The 21673-nt window shown below is 50.0% G+C and overlaps 1 protein-coding gene across 1 annotated transcript in view; it reads right to left on the minus strand.

Annotated features, from left to right (window-relative positions):
• The window catches only part of LOC144944367 (EF-hand and coiled-coil domain-containing protein 1-like), a 35902-nt gene that overhangs the window by 4897 nt on the left and 9332 nt on the right, over positions 1 to 21673 (minus strand). The window contains exons 5-9 of the mRNA XM_078872470.1: positions 9235 to 9335; positions 8528 to 8639; positions 7951 to 8092; positions 853 to 1128; positions 194 to 263 (exon numbers count right to left, since the gene is read on the minus strand). Coding sequence (XP_078728596.1) covers positions 194 to 263; positions 853 to 1128; positions 7951 to 8092; positions 8528 to 8639; positions 9235 to 9335 — 701 coding nt within the window. The remainder of the gene's footprint in view (positions 1 to 193; positions 264 to 852; positions 1129 to 7950; positions 8093 to 8527; positions 8640 to 9234; positions 9336 to 21673) is intronic.

Consider the following 21673-nt stretch of genomic DNA (forward strand, 5'->3'; position numbering starts at 1 on the left):
CCACTGATGTTAGCATGGCCAGGAGTTGAACGCAAGTCGCGTTCAACGCAAGTCAGTGAATGAAAGGAGGAAAAGGGAGAAAGTGTGGAAGGCCTTTGCCGAGCAGCAGAAAGTTACAGGATCACTACAACCACAAGGGAGGGGTTAAGGTGAGTATAAGGTGGATAGGTCATGGGGTCAGAGGTTACCCCACCTTGCTGCGAGTCTTTGCAGGAGTCCAGACAATCCAGCAGGGTCCGCCCGAGCACTCGGTTTGAAATATTCTGTGCACGGCAAAAAGAAACGAAGCCAATTATTTCCAACCAAAATAGACATCTTCCTCTGGACAAGTTAGGCGTTTGCATGTTTTGCTTTGCAGGAGCGTGTATCTCTCACATCAACCGCAGTAGCAGCAGAATTTTGTTGTAACCTATCGGGCCGTGCAAAAGCCATCATTTCCCCAGAAGTTTTTCTGGTCAACCCTCGCTTCGAAATTTGCCCAAGTCACCCGTAGGCAACGTTATAATTGCACGCTGCAAACCTTTCGGGATATGTTAACAAAGCCGTCCTTCAGATTTAAGCAAGGCGACAAAATAAAGCACGTGGGATGCGAAAAATGGAGATTTGTCCTCGACAAGAGCGGAGGCGACTGCGGATCACCCTTCTCTCTTTCGCGACGTTCTCGTTTTGAGGTCGCGTCGAGGGCCCAGCGGCGAATATCTTCTGAGTCCGGCGATCCGTCTTCGCTACTAAAGTCGCAATAACGGCCACATACCGACCCCCCCCCCCGCCCGTTGGCAAAAAAAAACCATGAAAAAGAGAAGCACCAGCCGTGCGGTCGCCCGCCCCCCCCAACCCCAGCCCCCGCCTCACCCGAGATCGCAGCTGGCGCAGCAGCGTCACGACGTCGACGAGCGTCTCCTCCACCAGCGAGAGCCGCACCCTCTCCGCCTCCACCAGCTGCAGCTCGGCGAGCAGCCTCTCGGCGCTCTCGCGGGACGACGACGCCGGTGCCGCCGGTGCCGCCGGTGCCGCCGGTGCCGCCGGTGCCGCCGGTGCCGCCGCCGCGCGGCTCTCGTCCCCGTGCCACGCGGGAGACTCCTGGGCCATGCTCGTCCCGTCGCGATCGCTCGCCTCCCGAGCCAGATCCTGAGAGGGACGGAGGGGAGAACGCGAGCACAGTCAACAGGGGGCGGTTGCCACCTGTCCTGGCTTTCCCAGGGTCGCCCTCTTGTTAAAATAAGACGTCCTGGGAAATCTCGAGGGCTTCCTGGGACATTATAAGTCCTGAATTTGTTGTTGTTATCAGTGGCGTAAAAAGACTTGATGTCAGAGGTGGCATCCCTAGTCACAAGACCCAGGGGTCGGCCGCAGTGCCGGATGATCCTAGTGGCAAAGGTAGCTACATCTGTAGCTACGGGCCCCGCACTTTCAAGGGCCCCGCGCTAAATGCTTTCATGCTATCAATTCTGGTGAAGTGATTCTGCACTTGAACCTTATGGCGGTACCCCGGGGTGCCATAGTAGCCCGGCTCTCGCATAATGTCCGCGATGCAGTCACTTTTAGTCTGTTGATGGTCGGCGATGCGGCAATCGACTCATCTCGACGAGCTGTGCACGATGCACTATTCAAAGTAATTTTTTTCAATAACGGATTTTTTAATGCTAAATTTCGGCGTTTTTGACATCGCAGAGTAGCACTGATGTCGGATTGATTGGTACCCCAGTCACGGAGTTAAGTTCACCCCTAGAAAAAAGAATTGTGTCCCAGAAATAAAATAGTTAATTGCCTCGGCCATTTAGTATTATTTGGTACCCCGGAGTACCACCATAAGGATCACTTGCTCTAATACTATAGTACTATATGGCCTTCAACTTTTATGAACGACTGGGTGTTCAAGGTTAGCGATGTGTCGTATTATCCGGTTGTATAGCAAATGAAAAAATACAATTACTTTACTATGCAATTCTAAAATTGTTTTATCATGTATGTTTTTTTTTAGGGCCCCTTTATAACATATGCTACAGGCCCCGCACTTGCTTCATCCGGCACTGGTCGGCAACCATAATAACAAGAAGGGCCATTTTGTATTAGAATTCAAGAGACTCAATGCATGTGAATCACATCACGAAGTAGTCATCACAGAGCCGCACGCGGCTCCGGAGCCGCAGGTTTCCGACCCCTGCACAAGACGCATGCATACGACACAATGACTCATCACCAGTGTGTTGTTAAATTAGGGGCCGGTGACCACGTGCCTGTGTGTCCCTGTCGGTGTGTTTGTGTCTGTGTGTATGTCTCTGTCGGTGTGCGTGTCTGCGTGTGTCCCTGTCGGTGTGTGTGTCTGTGTGTGTCGCTGTGCGTGTCTGTGTGTCCCTGTCAGTGTGCATGTCTGTGTGTGTGTCTGTCTGTGTGTGTCTGTGCATGTCAATGTGCGTGTCTGTGTGTGTCCCTGTCAATGTGCGTGTCTGTGCGTGTCCCTATCGGTTTGTGTGTCTGTGTGTGTCGCTGTGCGTGTCTGTGTGTCCCTCTCAGTGTGCGTGTCTGTGTGTGTCGCTGTCGGTGTGTATGTCTCCTTGCCCCGCACCTCCGATTAGCCCGGTTGCCTATGTACGGTGCGAAAGAAGTTCAACGTACATACAAATAAATACCGATTCGGCAGCGCATCAGTGTGTTGCTGTAGAACGATCCACACACATTGCTCGCAGTTACAACGAACACCATCGTCAGGCGATCGCTAATTTTTGCGAAAATCTCAAATATCGAGCCTTAAATAGGCGGCATGGTGTCATCAACATGCCCCCACATGTGAACAGGATGTGATACCTAGAGGTAAATATGTTTACATAAAATGATGACACATTATGTGCGATTACAATAAATTGGGTTAGATATGTTGATATGAAAGTATGCATACTTACGTGATGATACGGGTTACCCATAATTGTACTTAATGGTTAGTAATGTTATAATAATACTGTGATAGTATTCATACATGTAAATAGCCACCTCTATTTGGGGCTGTGATGTGATTAAGGATGCGTTTCCAAGCCTAGCCAGGCCTAAAGCTGTCAGCTGGGTTGAAATAATTTTGCACGTCGTACAATTTCAATAGCTTCTCTCATGAGTCTTGATAATAGTCATTGTTTTGCATAGAACATCAACGGTATCAAACTCCCAGCGAATGTCCTTGGTTGGCAGGCACGTTCCACAACTGCCGATATGTGCGTGATCATTCGACGTTGCTTTGGTGCTGTACGGCAAGGTGTAGACTAATATCATCTGTCCCTTCTGTGGGGGATACGATGTGGGCCCCTCACGTGCGTGGGGTTTTCTATGGATGCTCTGGTTTCCACCGACATGTATAATGAACGCTCACGGTTTGTCAGAAAACATCTTTATATGTAGAGAACTGCAGAGCAACTGTTGGCGCCGGCTTACTGCCTGGCAGCCTTCCAGCTTCGTCTGTGGCTCCTACTCAGATAAATGACGACGCTGTTTGAAACTAATCATTAAATGTTGTAGATTTTTTTTCCTTCTATCTTGATTTAAAGCTTTCGTGACTGCAGGAACCTGATGACGACCGCTTGTGTTGCGGTCGAAACGTCGTGATTTGTTTTATTTTATTTTATTTCTAACAACTGAAAGAACCAAAGATTATGTTTTTCCTTCTTTTCAGCAAAGAGGTCTGCAACTACGAACATTGCCACGTAAGCATGTGGGAAGAAATGTGAAGATGGCGAGACAAGTCGTCATCGGGGTACACGTCGAGTTACCAAGGGAGGGAGCTGTGAAGATTAGCGAGGGAGCACACGAAATCACTTCACCCCCACTGCTCAAATAGCTGGGAAGGCAAATTGCCCTCTGCCACGGTGGCAATGTGTTAACTACTTCGCCTGGTACACAGGAAGACATGGGTTCAATCCCGACCCTGACACCTGTATATTTAGAATTTGCGTGTTCTCCCCGTGGTCGCGTGGAGTTTTCTCCAAGTCCTCTGGTTTTTTTCCTCCACACTTAGAATCAACATCACGTGTTTAGAGTATTTGGCTGCTTTACATTTCCACGTGATAAGCCACTACGTCGAGCGATCATTTGTGGCGAGATCACTTCTGAAAAAGAGCTACAGTACATAGCTCAGTGAGCCTTACCTGCGAAAATAAAACCTACTTTTAAGTTTAGTTTAAGCCGGTCAATATATTTTCGCACGTACGACAACATGGACACAGGCGATATATTCAACGTCCACGCGGTTACGAATTCTGTTGAAAATGAAGGGACTTGTCGAAAGGGAAACCTTTATATCATGGTGGGTTTCCGAGTTGCTTTAACTGCTGCAAAAATCACTGTGGCTTTTTCGCGTACTAAAAAAAAATAATTGGAAAACATTACTTAAGATAGTAGAATAAATTACACTTATCTCACTCAAGATCAGACACATATTGCATTTGCTTGATGTGTAATTCATTAGAGAATGCAGTAAATGAGAAGCGGGAAGAAATATATATTTTTAACAAGGTATTAAAGTGGAGTAATTGAATATGTTCAATTATCAACACTTACTGACGACAGTTACATAAATTGTTGGCTTAAGATTCAGGCACTTCGATAATTTGAATTGGCAAGAGTGCGCGTTGATATATTTTTTTATTATGAAACGTTTCAGAAGTGTCTTCTTGGTTCTTTCGGTAAAGTCACGTAGAAGGGAAATAATAAAATTAAAATAAAACATAAAAAAAAATTCTCACAAAAGTTTTAGAAGTGATTGAAACGTTGGCATTATGCAACGCGTACTATCCTGCATCTGACAGCATAACTAAAGATAACGATGTTTAAATATCGCGACGCCGTAAAAAAAAATGTCTTCCGCATCGCCGCTTAAAAAAACCACCGGCCTGGAAATCGAAACGACCTCATCACCGAGGAGTTGTCCCGAACCGTTCAAACAAGACGCCAAGTCGAGTATTAAATACCGGACACTAAACCACAACGTCGCTTTGTCTGTCACTAAATTCTACAACGCAAAGCAACATCTCGATAGATTAAGGTGCCCGAGGTTATGACCCAATCGCGTGGAATAAATCTTGCCGGATCTCATCAGACCTGGGAAGCTAAGCTAAGCTGGGGCTGAGCACTGACGGTGCTGGGATGGCCAATCAGCATGCACCACAAACTGGTTGTCGTGGGGCTTTGGGGATTCCTTGCGGGCAGCAGAGAGCAGTGCATCAAAATCCACTTAAACTGGGACTGCTATTTCCTGGCACATTCCATCTGTGCACACTACCCCCCCACCTTCAACACGCACTGACCAGCGCGGTGAAGTATGGTCACATAGGCACCGCATGTTGTTGGAGAGGGCCCTCATCCAGCCGTGGATTGCCAAGAAGGGCTGTAACATGTACACGTGCAAAAGTAACGCCGCTTGTGTCGAGGCGTTAATGAAGCGCCGCACAGCTGTTGCGCATGCCTATTTGCACCCAAGTGGAACCGTTGGACCAACGTTGGCTCGACGTTGGCCAAACGTCCCACGTTTACCGAGTTGTACGCATAAGGGGCCGTCCATAAATGACGTCACGCGATTTTTGACGATTTGTGACCCCTCCCCCTCGTCACACGGCGTCACAAAAAGTCAGACTCCCCCCTCAAATATGACGTCACAAATCTCTGCCCTCTCCCCCCAAAACCATATTTCCATTTTGAAAATAAAACGTGCTTCAAATCGCTTTAAACTATCGTCATTGTAGTGCGTATTTAATGTGGCGCTGCACTCTGGTGTTGTAGGAGTGTTGTTATAACAATTAGTGTTGTTATAACAATTCTATATTTATTTAAAGTCGCGCATGTTGATGTGACGTCACATTTCTCAACCTCCCCCCCCTCGTCACACATCGTTACAAATGTCTGACCCCCCCCCACCCCCCTCTAGGTGCGTGACGTCATTTATGGACGGCCCCTAAGTGGGATGAAGCAAATTGCTTCCATTACGCCGCGTGCGTGACTCACGCTGCTTTATCTGTGGTGGTGGCTGCAATGCAACATCTGTTTCTGAACACAGCACTAAATAAGTATAACCCGTAAAAACAAAGTTTTTCACTATAAATCCTTTATATGCGTGGCGGCTAGAGTCCTCTCGTCCTCTGGCTTGAGATGGCTGCCACCTATGGGTCAGGTGATTGCCTGCGACCATTAAGCAATTGGTAATTAAATATAATATTTTTGTCCTAAAAAGTGTGACATTTTGGAAAAAAAATTCACGAACATTAATTGTCACGCACAACGAGTCTGTGTGGAAAATGTCAGCTCGATTGGATCACGGGAAGTGAGTTAAAAAACGACTGAAAGATTGGCACGGTCCTAAGCAAGCAAGCGAACTTAATATAAAGGATTTAAAAAGCATCTATGCCTGTCTCTATTTCCTTCTCTGTGTCAGTCGACGTATCAGGCTCTGTGTTCCTCTCTCTCTTTGGCTCTGTCTGTGTACGTCTCTGTGCCTCTCTCCATATCAAGGTCAATTTCCCCTGTATCACTCCGTCCGTGTCTCTCTCGGTATCTGTCTCTTTCCATGGCATTATTTTGTACATCTCCGTCTATGTAGCCCTCTGCGTCTGTCGCGTTGTCTCTCTGTGTGCGTGTGGGTCCGTCTCAATGCCTTCCACCACGTGCCTGTTCCTCTCTCTGTCTGGCCACCGTGTCTCCATCAATGTATCCACGTCTGTCGTGTTCCCTTCCGTGTTCCTCATTCTGCGTCCGCTTCCGTGTCTCTCTGTCTTTCTTCACGCGTGTCTCTCTTGCCGAGTCTCTCAGTATTTCTCTCTCCGCGCCTGCTTCTCTCTTCACGTCTCAAATTGCCTGTGTCCGTCTCTGAGGGTATTTTATCAGCCCCCCATCCGTTCGCTCAGATATGAGGCTGCATTGCCACCTACTGGATGCTCAGGGCAAAAGCCTAACAGAGGCCCACATCAATCGTGTCACAACTCCAAAGCCGTTGCCATCGTTTTGAAAGTTGTACAATCAACTAGTCTCCCCCCCCCCCCTTCCTTTAGCAATAGCCCAACGTTTGGTCCAATGGTTTCAAGCGCATGCCAAACGCTGGCCCAACGTTGCATGTTTACTGGGTAAGCATGTGCTATTGTTAATTGCGTTATTACAAAGGTAATTGCGCAGAGAGTAATCATTAAGCGCTTGAATGGCATTATTATTAAAGCTCGTTTTGAGCTGGACCCATTAAGTCCTTCGTCACGTTCTTGCCAGTACAATTTTGCTACAAGCTGCATGTGGGAAAACAAAGCTGCAAACGCTGGCATTTGATTCGCAGACTACAACATTTTTTTGAACACGGGTCACTGTTTCAACAAACATTTGACCCATAGAATCATAACACAATGACACCCACACTTTTTGCATTCGTTCAATACATTATAAGGCTAGATACATATATAGCATATATATTTAACCACATTGGAACTATACGCAACGAGCGGACATTTCTTTTTTTGTCGACAGATGCAGTCGGTCACGGGCAGAGGCAAAAATGGAGAAAGGTCTTGTGCTTGGACGTTCACGGGTGCAGGGAGCCAACAGCACAGATGGCCGGGGGAAGAGATTTCCAGACAGTGGGAGCAGCAGAGGAGAAAAAGCAACTTCTCACTGAGGTGTTGGCTGCTGGAACGGCGGGGGGTGCGTGGAGGAGAGTAGAGTGAGATGAGCGGGGGGAGGTAGGGGAGTGTGTGGAGGGGAGTAGAGCGAGATGAGAGGTAGGGGAAACGTGGAGGGGAGTAGACTGAGATGAGAGGGGAGAGGTCGGCCGGGGAGAATGATCGACCTCTCACTGATCGAAAAGTTCCAATGAACCTCACATTTCACAATGAATGACTGACATTAAAAATGATGGGTGTGTGCGAGTGTGTGCGGCCCGTAGATATTCGCTGAAACGCTCAGCACAGACGCTGCCTCCACGTGCCTCCACATTACCTTTAATTCGCTCTCTTTGTCCGCCAAATCGTTGCGGAGCTTCCCCAATCTTTCCCGGAGCTCGGACCGTGACGAGCCCTGTGCCGACCCCGCTGCCGAGCCGTCCTCCGTTCCGGTGAGCCGGAGCATCGCACCGTCGCACCTGCCACACGCGGCGAGGTTGAGACGCTCGTAAGCATCGACACAGTTTCGGATTGTTGATTTTTTTTATTGCACGGTTTGACCGTTAAACGCCTGTTGCGTTTTTTTTTTTTACACTCTTAATTGTCAGTGTTATTACGCGTTTCACCTAACATATGCAAACGCAAATGCGTTTTTGGACGTTACTCGATGAAAACAGCTTCGTGAATTATGCATTATGATGATGATCATGGCAAAGAAATGATGTTAACACGGATGCAATGGAATCCTGAAATTAGCCCATCTGACGCACACGTGCACACGTGCACACGACCCAGCAACATGGAACGTCGCGCCAACGTTGGGCCAACGGTCCAAAAACTTCCAACCGCATGCGAACGTTGGCACAACGTTGCACGTTTACCTGCGTGTTTCCCTCCTCACCCCTAGCACCTACCCCTTCCCGCAGCAGCACAGGGGTTTTCTCCGGGCACCAGAGCCAGGGTCCCCTTCCTCCTCGTCGGAGGATGCTCTCCCTTCCACCGCGCGAGACATCCTGTCCTCTCCAACTGCCGCGTCCGCGGTGAGATGCAGTGAGACCGAGAGAGGCACGCAAAGGGACAAACACAGGGTGAGAGTTCTGCAGCCATGGTTTGGCACGGCGGTGGCGAGATGTTCAATACCTAGCCTGGTACAACAAAAATAATAGTAGGAATAGATTCATGATTGTTTAGAATTTCTGGCGTCTCACCTGAAGGCGCATGACACCGTTACAAGGGCAATGTCACGTGATCCAATTTTTCTATATCTGGCTGTGAGAATTGTTCTTAAACTTACCGGTGAGCGGAAACAGCAATAATTAGCGCGTAGTTAAAATGCTTCCGCTTCCCCGTGACAATTTAATTAATCTGTGCCGTGAAGGGTATCTTATGAGACCTTTTATGCGAGTATCTCATTTCATCGAGGCGAAGGCTTTCGCAATATGCATTTTGCCCGATCGTGATTAAGTATGCCTCACCCCAAGATTAAATTACGACTCCTCGTATCTGCTGCAAAAAAACAGACGTGCTAAGTTCTCTGTCACCCATGTCTGCTTCCCCTGTACCTAGGTGTTCATGACAGGCCGGCGTGCGCCGCCCCCGCGAGACGGATGTGTGCCCCTACCTCCCACTGAGGACGGGCAGCTTAACGAGCACTCGGACGATGTGACATCATCGTCCGTCCTCCCGTCCACGTCCACCTCGCTGCTGCTCCCGCTCGTGGGCCTGCAAAATAATCAGGACTCATCATCATCGTCGTCGTCATCGTGTGGGCGGTGACACGGCCCAGCAGCGGCGCGTTTGCTGCTCGTTGTTGTTGCAGAGGTTCGAATCCAGCGGCCGCCCCGATTAATACCGCAGTGTGTGTAATAACCGTAATGATGGTACGTGCCATCTGCTTCAGAGTGGACGTTACAAATCCCCCTACGTCATTCATAAGAGTAGGTCATTGTGTGCCGGCGTCATGATTCACATTTTGCATATTCAACAAAACTAAATATATATATATATTTTGTAATTAATTTGGATTATTCATGGCAATCATTCCCCTCCTACTGCGAAAACTTGGCAGGACCCCCCGTGAAAACAAGTCACGAGACTCTGTGACGCTCTCCTAGGCAAAAGAACAAAATAACAACCATAAAACAATTGCATTGCAGTCCAGTACTCGATATCGCGCCTCACAGGAGTATACAAAAAAAACGAGTCCCGAAGCGCCCAACGGACTGAGCGGAGAACTGCGCATAGGTAGCGGGCACACGGACTTCGGATCGCACGAAGTTTCCAGGACAACCGAATAACATTGGGTGCATCGGAGTGTGTAATACACTGGCACACAGAGCGGTGAGCCCCCCGTGGGACATTGCTATTGAAGTTTAATTACGCTTCTCTTTGATGGTCCTCAGTACCGTTGCCTGGTTGGCATGGGGCCCCGGTGCGAGGAATTCAATGAGGACCCCTCTCCAAAATTCCCCTTCCTCTCCGTAGTCCACCGCATGCCTCCCTCACCCTCAGCCTGGCTCCTTAGGTGCCTGTGCAGTTGCACCGCCTGCGCGGTAGTAATCGATGGCTCAGCCACTGCACCGTCTCGCTAGCGTGCAAATGTTGGCAGGCGCTCATCCTTGTTTCACTGTTTGGTTCTCAAGGTGAAATCAGAATAAACCGGCGAACGTGTTTTCAATAGGCGTACACCAAACGTATTTTGATTGTGAAGATTATTTTTTTTAAATATATATTGTACTTCAAGCATCAGTCCAATAGGTGTCCCTAGCAAGCCATCATCATCACCATCAAATTCAACCACGCAGTCAACACGCAACGTTGGGCTAACGTTGGCTTGTGGTTGGAACCGTTGAAACAACATTGGCACAACGTTTCTCCAACGTTCCATGTTTACTGGGTAGGGGTGTCACGTTCACGGCGCAATTCTGAACGGTCCAGAGATTCCCGTGTGTTGATATTTCGTGATTTTTTTTATTTGCCTTTCTAATTGGTGTTGTTGTTGATTTATTAGACATTCTATTGCAATGTTATGGCGTTGAATACTCAATAATATGTTTCTGAAACCGCTATAACATCAGCTTAACTGTGTATGTGACCAATACACTTTGATTGATTGATTGAAGTGCTTAGGTTACACACTCCCAGAGGGCCGTTTGTATAGAACGTTTTGTTAACACTTTTTTATGGGGTTACATGACATCTTCTTAAGATGTCGTTGTATTTAGACGCAACTCGAACTCATGTTGCACCGTATTGCCCATAAACCCATTGCATACAACAACGAAGCAAAGCAAACTTGGGTTCTTACTCATTGCACTTATGATGTCGGGTGTTGCGAGCTTAATCGATACCAATCGATACGTCGATTCATCGTAACAGCCCCTAGTCGAAACCACTGCCAGTGTTAATCGTTGGAAAATATTTACCTTACAATTGCCCATCAGTGTCACGAGAATTTGGTGTAGCTGCCAGATCGGGTTGCCACCTCTTAAGGCACACACAAAAAAAAACGGGACATATCTAGCAAAAAAAATACTATCTCACTGAACCATAAGAGTGGAAAACGGCATGTAAATACATTCTCTTGGCTGGTGTATAATCACCATCATTATCATTACTATCCAACTGAAAACAAAGCTCAGGATGCAATGTCCTAGGAATACTTTGAAGATGCCCCAGGACAGCAGCTACCTCCACCAGTGCTGGATTAAGCTAGTGCGAGGCCTGTAGCACATGTTATAACGGGACCCTACGTAAAAAAAAAACACGTAAATATTTAAACACACATTTTTTACTTGCATAGTAAAGTTATTGTATTTTTGAATTTGCTATACAGTCAGATAATGCGACAAATCGTTAACCTTAACCACGCAGTCGTTCATAAAAGTTGAAAGCAGTATAGTGCTATAGAAATAGAGCAAGTGCAGAATCACTGAACCGGAATTGCAAGCTTGAAAGCATTTAGCACGGGGCCCTTGAAAGTGCGGGGCCCGTAGCATTTGTAGCTACTTTAGCTGCTAGGATAATCCGGCACTGACCTCAACAAACAAGAGGACGATCTTAGGAGAGAGAAAAATACCAGGACAAGGTGCCCCCCCCCTCCCCTCCACAATTGCAGCCATGTCCATCTGCAGGAAGATATTTCCATGGCCACCGCATTATTTGACCGACCACCAACCACACTGATGGCGAGCGATGTGGGGCCCCGCCGGTAACGGTTTCCACCACCTTCCCCACTGGCCCCCTCCCATCTCTTTGGCAGCACCCCCGCTCGTGGCTTCGCGTCGTCGCACACAGAGAGAGAGAGACGAGGTGAGGGGGGGGGGGTGAGTTTAAGACCCCCTCGCCGTCCCACCGCTCCTCACGGCGCCTTATATATTTTAAAAAAGCCATCGCTGCGCCCTGCAACAATAGGCGCGCCGAAAGCTGTTGAGAGGCATGGCCATGCTCGTGCACTGTGTTTCCCCTCGCTGTTTCCAGGCGTCTGAACCGTGTCAGGCGTGTGTACGTCCAAGAGTACAGCATGCAGCATTCTAAAAACTAAACTGTTTATATATTTTTTTACACCAGGTCAGGCCCCGCGAGCCATTTAGCTCTTTTTCAGAAGAGACCAGGCCACAAATGAGATATCAACGAAGTGGCTTGCCACGTGAAAACGTACGGCGGCCAAATACGGCCAATTCATACTGAAATAGCCCGTTTAACACGTAGGCTTTCGCGACCAATATTATTCATAATCAACGTTTTTGGGTTATGCGAATTGCCCGATGATGCTGGATGCAATTACCAGCGAAACGTCGTACTCAAAAATTGTAAATGTTGTGGTTTCACGCTTCAACACACCGGTGGGCTAAAGCAGTGAACTATTTGTCTTTTGTCAACGTGACACTTTTTTGCTGATTGGCCGTGTCGGGTGGTGGAGGGTTACGACACATTTATAAATAACGCGATTATGAATGAACTAGCCCGGTGTCATCAGATCTCGGACGCTAAGCTAAGCAGCCTCGAGCCTGCATAGCGTGAAGGTTGGTGGCCACCACGCGTTGAGCTGTGGGAGCTGCGCCGTAGCCGGCAGATGGCGACACAACAAATCCACGGTTGTACTATACTTCTATGCACCCACGCCCATGCTGCACGGGGTTTATCAACCCGCACTGCCCAGTGTGGTGAAGTATGATTACTCAGCACGAGCCGCGACGGCGTGGGGTGGCCGTCATCCAGCAGTGGATTGGCAAACGGAAGTGGTGGGGGGGAGGATGTGTACACTTGCACATTTAACACATTCCTGCAGAGGGAGCTGGTAGGAACGTTGGGTTGCTCGGTCAATGGCCAGGGTCAACGGCGGCGTGGTGTATTCCGCAAATATGGCCGACTGTGAGGGCGGGCCCAAGCCGGCGTGAGTAGGTTAAACGTTGAGTTTTATAAGGGCACCATGGGGTGACCAGCCCCTCCCCACCCAGCCCAACCCCTCCCACCCCCCACCCAGCCCCACCCTCCCCACCCAGCCCCTCCCCACCCTCCCCACCCAGCCCCTCCCCACCCTCCCCTCTCCACCCAGCCCCAATCCTCCCATTTTTGGGTGCACGACGGACAGACGGACACAATAATCCCCTGTGGGCTGGTGTAACCAGGAGGTTCCTACCAGTACAAGCTGGTGTTTATGCATTCTGACGTTGCTTGAAAAGTATTGCTGGTGGAGAAAGAAAGGGGGGGGGGGCTAGTCCCTCACGATGCCTCGTGGCTTCCAGACCTTTCACCTTGACGCGTATTGACGATTACGTTCTCCAGACAACAGCAATTGCCGCGTGTCTGGTCAGGCCCCGTATGGGGTGGTGGGGGGGGCTTTATTTACCGAACGCCCGTCAATGTTTACCCCAGGCGCGCGCGCCACCCACCGAGAGCTGGGGGCCAGACGACAGAGAGAGAGATGGGGCTCACGTCATCGCTGATCAAGGAGCAGGGCGCAAACTCAGCCTACCGTGTCTTAGGGAGGTCAAGCGATGCCCGTGTGGGCGACGATCGTGCGCGTCGTGTCGTGCGCGTCGTCCGTCGGCGCGCGGGCCGTGGGATGGCTGGTGTGCATGGACTGTGTGTTGAACTTCTTTCGCGCCGTACGTCGCAGACCGTGCTGGGCGACGGACGACAAACTGAACACGAAAAAAAGCAGCTATCGAGAAGTGAGTTTTCAATCTAGATGTAAAAGTGCCATAGCTCCAGTGGCTTCCTGAGATCGGGAGGAAGAGCGTTCGAGACGCCCGCAGAAGGGCTGACCCTCTTTGTCCCATGGCTAGCCAAAAGCCGCTGCGAGGATGACCGGAGATCGCGTGATTGTTTATAGCCCTTGACGAGATCAGCAAGGTAGTGTGGTTCATTTGCGGCTAGCACGTTGTGAGTGTGTAATGAGCGCGACTTTGCAATGTACTCGTTCGGCAACCGGATGCCAATGCAGCTCAGCGAGCCACTGAACGGACACGGTCGGATCTTGCAGTACCCCCGTCACGACACGTGCCAGATCATTTTTGTCCACCCCGCAGCATGGTAATGTTTTTAAATGTTTTTGCCAGACGTTCCGTAGAGTGTGTACGATATCTGGACAAGCGGCTTGTCGTGACTTGCAGTGCTTTTTTCAATCCACTGCTGGATGCCCCCTCCGTTGGTGTCGCTCCTGTGAGCCTTCTGACTCGTACTGCACCACGCTTGTCCAGTGCGGGTTGGTGAGGAAAGCCGAAAGTAGACGAGGACACGTTGAGATGATGGCTCTATGACAGCAGAGATATCCCTCCACGTGTTACACACACACCTTTGCACCAAACCTGCACCAAACCCAGCGTGGTAAAGATGTTCGTCTAATTGCATTAAACCACAAATTAACTCTACTTCTCAGAGCTGGAATTTAATTAAATTAGTACATATTGTAAATTAAATCTTACATTTTACGTGCAGTCATTGGTGACCACACTGAGACCATCAACTCATGACAGATGAAGCCCCCGGTTTGATTGCAGGAGGCTACCACAAATTCAAAGCAGGTTCTCGGCAATGCCAACTCAGCGCTCTGACCTCTGAGCTTTAATTTTTCAACGGAGACCCGGAGAGTGAACAAAAAAATCACCCCGTGTGTGCATCACCGCTCATCGTCCACGCAGCAGCCCGACTCTCAGCTCTCTCTCTCTCTCTACCCCACCCCTCCAACTCTTGATCTTGTCTGAGCCTGTCTCGGCGGCTCTGCCCACCCTGCAGCTCACGCTGTCTGACAGCCTCGTCCAGGCGCGATGACACGAAGCAGCGCTGCCGGTTGTCGGATCGGGGAAGTGTGTCTCGACGAAGTTGGCCAGACGCTCTGGAACAGGATTGATCTCCGGTCTACTTGCGCGCAGCCACAGACAGCTGTATCATTTTATCGTGGCCAAGGCTGCACCACACACACACACGTGGAACCTTGCACAGACACAAATTATCGTTGCCACAGAGGTAACGAGCAAGGCGGTGCTGGTCTTTCTGTGTCTGTTAGTTTATGTCGGTCTGGCTATCTGAGTCTATGTTTCTTTGCCTATGTGTATTTGTATCTGTTTCGGCCGCCCGTTTGTCTATGCTACACCGCGTCTATCTCTCTGTGTATGTTCTGCTGTCAAGCTAGGGTATCGTACATCGATACCCAAAGGAATGAAGTTTCGCGACGTTTGGTAAAGACAACATAAAAAAACCGATCCACTAACCCCCGCCTCCACCATGCTGGATCCCAGACGTGCGCCAGCACCGCCCGTGTCAACGTTTCACTTCCCCAGCCCTCTTTGCCATCGGCAAATCGTCGCTGTTCCTCGAGTGTATCGCCAATGCCCCTTAGCAGCTTTAGTCACTGGGCTTCCCCCCGTGATTGCCCACTCCCAGGGATGGAGCGTGATCCTTGCAACTGCGCGCGGCCTTTGTCCTCGCGAGAAGGAAAGTTTGCCCACGCGTGACTTCCCCTACAACGCGCGGCTTTGTATTGTAATTGTGAGTAGCGATCGTATTGTAGTCGGTGATTAAGGTTAGTGTATCAACACGTGAAGCCGCGTGCTCGAATTGAAGACGGGAGAGAGAGAGATTAGAAAAAGAAACTTCCTGCTCGTAAAGGTCGTCGGGATTAAGTGAACCCACCGTGTGCACTCCTCGTCCACGGGGGGATATTCGTGGCGTAGGAGCGATAAATCCACGTGGGGATTTTGGAAGCGTTGCAAAAGCATAACGTTGGGAGCGATAAAATGGCCAGGATGGAGGGGAGGCTCTTGAAATCAGCAGCAGCAATAATAATAATTAAGTATTTTATTCACCCAGGAAAATCTCACTGAACATCAAGACTTGTTCAGGATGCAGGGCTTCATTTGTTTGAGGCTTACGGGTGGGTGGGAGTGGGGGTATGGAGGGAGGCTTTTGGGAGCTTGGGGGAGCCGCGTAAGATGTTCTACAAGAAGAGTGTTTGACAAGTGGGAGAAAACTGGATCACCCCGTGGAATCACTCAAAAAAATCTGCACAGATCGATTCGTGAATCCACTAACAGTACTGCCATCTCCTGGGCCACCTTCAAGTACATTTTGAAGTCTAACATTGAGTAACAGTGACTCTTACTTCTTCCCTGCCCACGGCGATTCTTAGCACGGGAGGTCAAGACGTCTGCCCCCCACTCCTCCCCACTCAATGATACGAAGTGGACAGCCACGGCACCCGCAGTCCTACTGGTAGCGCAGACATGCGGATATCTGATATGGAACGGTCTACTTGTTACGGGAGTGTTTTCCTTTTGAATCCCTCCCCCCTGCACTGCATCACGTCTGCGTCTTGGTATCGCCCACTAAAAAGCTTTCAAATCTGCCAGCAACAAGCGCGCTATTGTGTGGGATTGCTCCCTCGCTGTCCGCCGTGCCTTAAGGGGGCAGAAAGAGGAAGCGTCGCCGCACATCCTGGGAGTGAAAATAGACGGCCCTATCGTTCGCCCGTCAGTGTACAATTCCGACCGCGAAAACTAAAACAACATCCCCCAAGTAAACATGGAAACGTCGGGCGCGATGTTGGGCCAACGCCGGCATGTTTACTGTGACGGTGCTTACAAATTATCGGTTGTAATGCACGTTTAGGCTCAGAAGTCACGCAACTATTTTGAACGCCGCGCCTATTTTTTTCATTTCCATCTCGGAGCTGTTGTGACAAAATACATTCTTCATCCGGAAAGAAAAAAAAACTTGGCACGTGAAAGAGACAACAACAAAAACCCCAACCGGCACAAGTCCTGGGTAAATTACCGAATAATTTTGAGACGAAGCAAAACCTCGTGTTTGAGACTCCTGGACATACCTTTTGAGGCTGTTAATGAACATCTTGGAAGCCCAGAGCTGCACACGAGGGGGTGGGTGGCCAGCACCACACCCGGCCGCCTTTGTATCTCCAGTGACAATGTATACTCATTTGAGGCTGAGTCGACCTAGGGGAGGGCCTAGGACCGGTTAAAATAAATCATCACTGGGTGTTGGCCATGAGCGGGAATCGAACTCGGGTCGACGGGCCCGTAGCGCGGCGCGCTAACGGCGGCACCACCGCTCCTCACTACCGACGATGACAATAATACACCGACAGTCCTTCCAATGAGGTACTCGGCAGTGTCGATCAAGCAACGACCCCGTAGGCTCGCTGAGCAAGCCGCACCGCGCTACGAATCCGGCAGCCTGAGTTAATTCGCACCCGCCACGACTTACATCGGCGGCGAGAGACCGCAACCCACCGAATCCGCGCAAGAGCGGCATTGGTGAAGTATGGTCAAAGCGACCCTGACGTAAGGATGGAGGCCTTCATTCGGGCAGCGGATTGACAAAAGGGCCGTCCAAACACACACGAACGTGCGTCAACGCTCCGCCCTTTCAAGAGCGCCGCTGCCAATAATGTTGTCTTTGCTCGAGGCTTCTGAATGTTTTACGAGGTCCCATTGTGCCGTGTCCATCAATGGGCAATTTTGGTAAACAAGTCGCGCTCACGTTACCCACCCCGCCTAAATCCACGCGAGTTGCAACTCTCCCCCCCTTTTGCATTGAGAGCCACGGCGCATCATCGGCGCCCCCCCCCACCAGCCCCGCGTGGCTCCTGGCGACAAAAGCCCCTTTGTGCCGACGGAGTTGACGATAGCGATCGCACGCGACCGACACGGCCACGCCATTCGCGCGACGCCGGCTTCCGCCGCACCCGCCACAGCGGCTGCTGCTGCTACTGCTGATGCTCAATGTGACGCCACCGGTGTCTCGGCCTCTTTACGCGCGCGCGCTCTCGACTCTCTGTCTCTCTCTCTGTCGGCGGCGCAGGGATTGTTTTGGAATTCGAGGTGGGGAGGGAGGGTAGCAAGGCAGGCAGGCAGGCCAGGGAGCGGGGAGGGGGGGTTGGGTGGTGCTGGGTGGCCCATGGGTCGCACGCAAAGCGAGCTGCTGCTGATTTTTCTTATTCTTGTTGTATGGCTGATGATGTAGATGCAAAGCGACGACATTCGGGAGGTCAAGCCGGACAAAAGCGCCAGGTAGCAGCGGGAGTGTAGCGCTGAGATTAGCACGGTCGGCTACGTACGGTGCGAAAGAAGTATCGTATTTGTGAATCGGGAGTTGCGTCGTTCTACGTTGCACGGTCTGTTCTGGATGATCACAGTCGCACACTGGAGAGTTGCTTATTTTAAATAGCTGCTGGCTCAATGAAAAAAAACATTCAACACGTCCGTTCTGCAGTAACACTGTGTGTAGCCTTAAAATAAAGCACATGTATAATATAGTATGCGACGTTTTGGGCATGGCCCTTCCTCGTGGCACGTGGAGGTTTTTCGCAGTTTGTCCTATGAAGACGGCCCATTGTCTGAAACGTCAACAATTAAATATGTTTTTTTCTTATAAGGCCACAAACGTTGTTGAGGAACGCGTTGAGTGTTTTTGTTAATTGTGCAGTGTGCACCACTGCCAACACAGCAGCAACATCACCAAATATTTTGCGAACTTAAGGCCAGTTGCTAGCGCTGAGATCCTGGGTTTTATTCACAACCACATGTGATTATTAACGTGGCCTTCCGAGCGTGGGTAAGTCGACGGTCTCGGCCCACTCCCTGATGTTCGCACGCATAATCCATCGCGATGAATCAGTTATTAACTTAGATCCGGCTAAACTCCATCCCGGGGACGCGTAAAAATCCGTTCGAATAACAAAAAAACGGGATTTGAACCTCGAGTTTTAGCCGTCGGGTTCCCAACCCCGCGGCGTAAACAGCTGTTGGGCGTGCAGGCTGTGCAACTGTGCCATGTACACTGCGCGGAGCGGGTGCCGGGCTATGAAGAGGGGGGGGGGCGGGGGGGGATCGGATAGAAAGCGGTGGTGGTGGGGGGGGCCCGTTTCATTCCTTGTCCCAGAGCCCATGCCGACCACATCACCAGGTCACAGTCTCGCGTGTAGTGTCAGTCGATGGTCTCAGCTTTACTCACCGATGTCTGCGCACGCAACAACAACAAATGCCAGTCACGTTCAAATCGATCGTTCACTAAATGCGCTCAACGTTGCAGTTGTGATAACTAAGTATGATTACTTTTAATAAACTTGCGGGAAAACACTCTTGATCGCAGATGACATCCAATCAGAATCAGAAGATGTATTTATACTGGAGGAATCCGATGAGCACAGGTGTCTAGTGGTCTCTTGAAGTCACGTCAGAAGTGGTTCTGTAACATCTTTTTCCAGGGTAATTATCGGGCAGTAGGTGGTGCACTGCTCACACCGTGAGACTTGCGGACATTCCTTCATCTCATGATGAAGTTAAATCAAGAGCACAAATGCATTACAAATGAAATTAAACTAAAACATATTTACAAACGACGATTTAAATATCTCAACCCTCACATTCACACAGTGACGAACCCTCCGATATGCTTCCAGATCGTACCGCGCGTTGTTTCGGATATTGTCCGACGTTTCGCGCCCCACGTGCTGGGCAGCTTCTTCAGGATTTGAAATTCAGTTCCTCAAAGACGGAGGCGCGAAACGTCGGACGTCGTTGCCGAATGGCACGCGGCGCGACTCGGCAAATACACATCGGAGAGCCGTACGGACACAACCAACCACGTGAACCAATGTCCCAGTGTGACGAACCCGTCATTAATAAACAATAGAACACTTGCTCCTCATTGTGTTCTTTGTGAGCGCAAGGGACCCATCCGAGTCCGGTGGTGTTGTCTCTGTCAGGCAGAGAGGACAGCTGCTGCTGCTGCTTCTGAAAAGATCATTGCACTTGCCCTGACCACCAGACAAAATCCCCCGTATAGCCTTAACAACAGACTGTTGGGGCAAGTGCTGTTAGCAAGCACCTATGAAGGCCAGCACGGCACACGAGGGGGTGGGTGGCCAGCACCACGCCCGGCCGCCTTTGTCTCCCCAGTGGCGATGTTTACACACCGCACCAGGTACTCATTTGAGGCTGAGTCAACCTAGGGGAGGCCCAGGGCCGGTTCAAATAATCGTCAATGGTGTTGTCCCCTGAACAAGACTCGAACCCGGGTCGCCAGGTTCGTAGCGCGGCGAGCTAACCGCTACACTACCGCTCCCCCCCCCCCTACCTCTTAGCGGAGGTCTCAGAGGCCAAACTGGCGAGGTTGTGTTGTCAAATAAATAACCATGACCACGACGGGGTCGAGCTAGGGTTGCCACCTGTCCTGGTTTTCCCAGGATTGTACTCCTGTTGAGGAGGGAAGCTGTCCTGGGAAATCTGTAGGTTTTTGCTGGAGAATTAAAAGTCCTGGTCTTTGTCAGCTGAGTAATAATAACAACAATACAACTCCACTCCAGACAATGCATTCACGTGTAGTTCTCCCCTCTTTCCGGGGTTGTGAGGATGTTTTTGTTCACCACGACAAGTCCCTGGTATTTGTGTACCTCAGAGGTGGCAACACCAGGTAGAGCAGTGGTGCAGGGGGTTATCGTGCACACGCTATGAGCCATGTGACCTCAATTTCATTCCCGGCCACGGCTAACTCTGACAACATTCGCCATTAAGTGACGGTGACATCACCACGACACCTGTGCCAGGCCAGGTGCACTTTGTGGTCACTGTTTCTAGTGACCACATGCAGCATTAGCATATACATCTGCATAACTATTTCATTCATCGCGATATTTCCACTTTCTCATGTGACACGGTTTTTTTTGTTCTTCTGTTTATATCACAGCTTTACTTTATTCGATTTCCCTTCGTCACGTTGGCAACTCTTGCGCATCTCGAGTTCTCACCTGATTCACGCAACATTTTAATCGAAACTTGAATCTAAAATCCAGTTCTTAATAATCCCTCAACTATTCCATCCGAAGAGCAAACAAAAAGGAAAGGGATACACATTTGTAAAAATTATCTGAATAATTCAGTTTTTATGTAACCCTGCAGCAGATCGTTTTCTGTCGCTCTTGCTTGGCACTACTTGCCTGGCTAACAGCCCTGTGATTCAGTTGACTTCTCAGCGTGGTCAAGGCAAGGCCCTGCCTGGCTTACAGCCCTGTGATTCAGTTGACTTCTCAGCGTGGTCAAGGCAAGGCCCTGCCTGGCTAACAGCCCTGTGATTCAGTTGACTTCTCAGCGTGGTCAAGGCAAGGCCCTGCCTGGCTAACAGCCCTGTTACAGTTAACTTCTCAGCGTGGTCAAGGCAAGGCCCTGCCTGGCTAACAGCCCTGTGATTCAGTTGACTTCTCAGCGTGGTCAAGGCAAGGCCCCACCTGGCTAACGGCCCTGTGATTCAGTTAACTACTCAACGTGGTCAAGGCAAGACCCTGCCTGGCTAACGGCCCTGTGATTCAGTTGACTTCTCAGCGTGGTCAAGGCAAGGCCCTACCTGGCTAACGGCTCTGTGATTCAGTTGACTTCACAACGTGCTCAAGGCAAGACCCTACCTGGCTAACGGCCCTGTGATTCAGTTGACTTTACAACGTGCTCAAGGCAAGACCCTACCTGGCTAATGGCCCTGTAATTCAGTTAAATTCTCAAAGGGGCCACGGCAAGGCCCTACCTGCGTCGCTCTAACGACAGTAA

This window comes from Lampetra fluviatilis, chromosome 34, assembly GCF_964198595.1.
Source record: "Lampetra fluviatilis chromosome 34, kcLamFluv1.1, whole genome shotgun sequence".
Lineage (NCBI taxonomy): Eukaryota > Metazoa > Chordata > Hyperoartia > Petromyzontiformes > Petromyzontidae > Lampetra > Lampetra fluviatilis.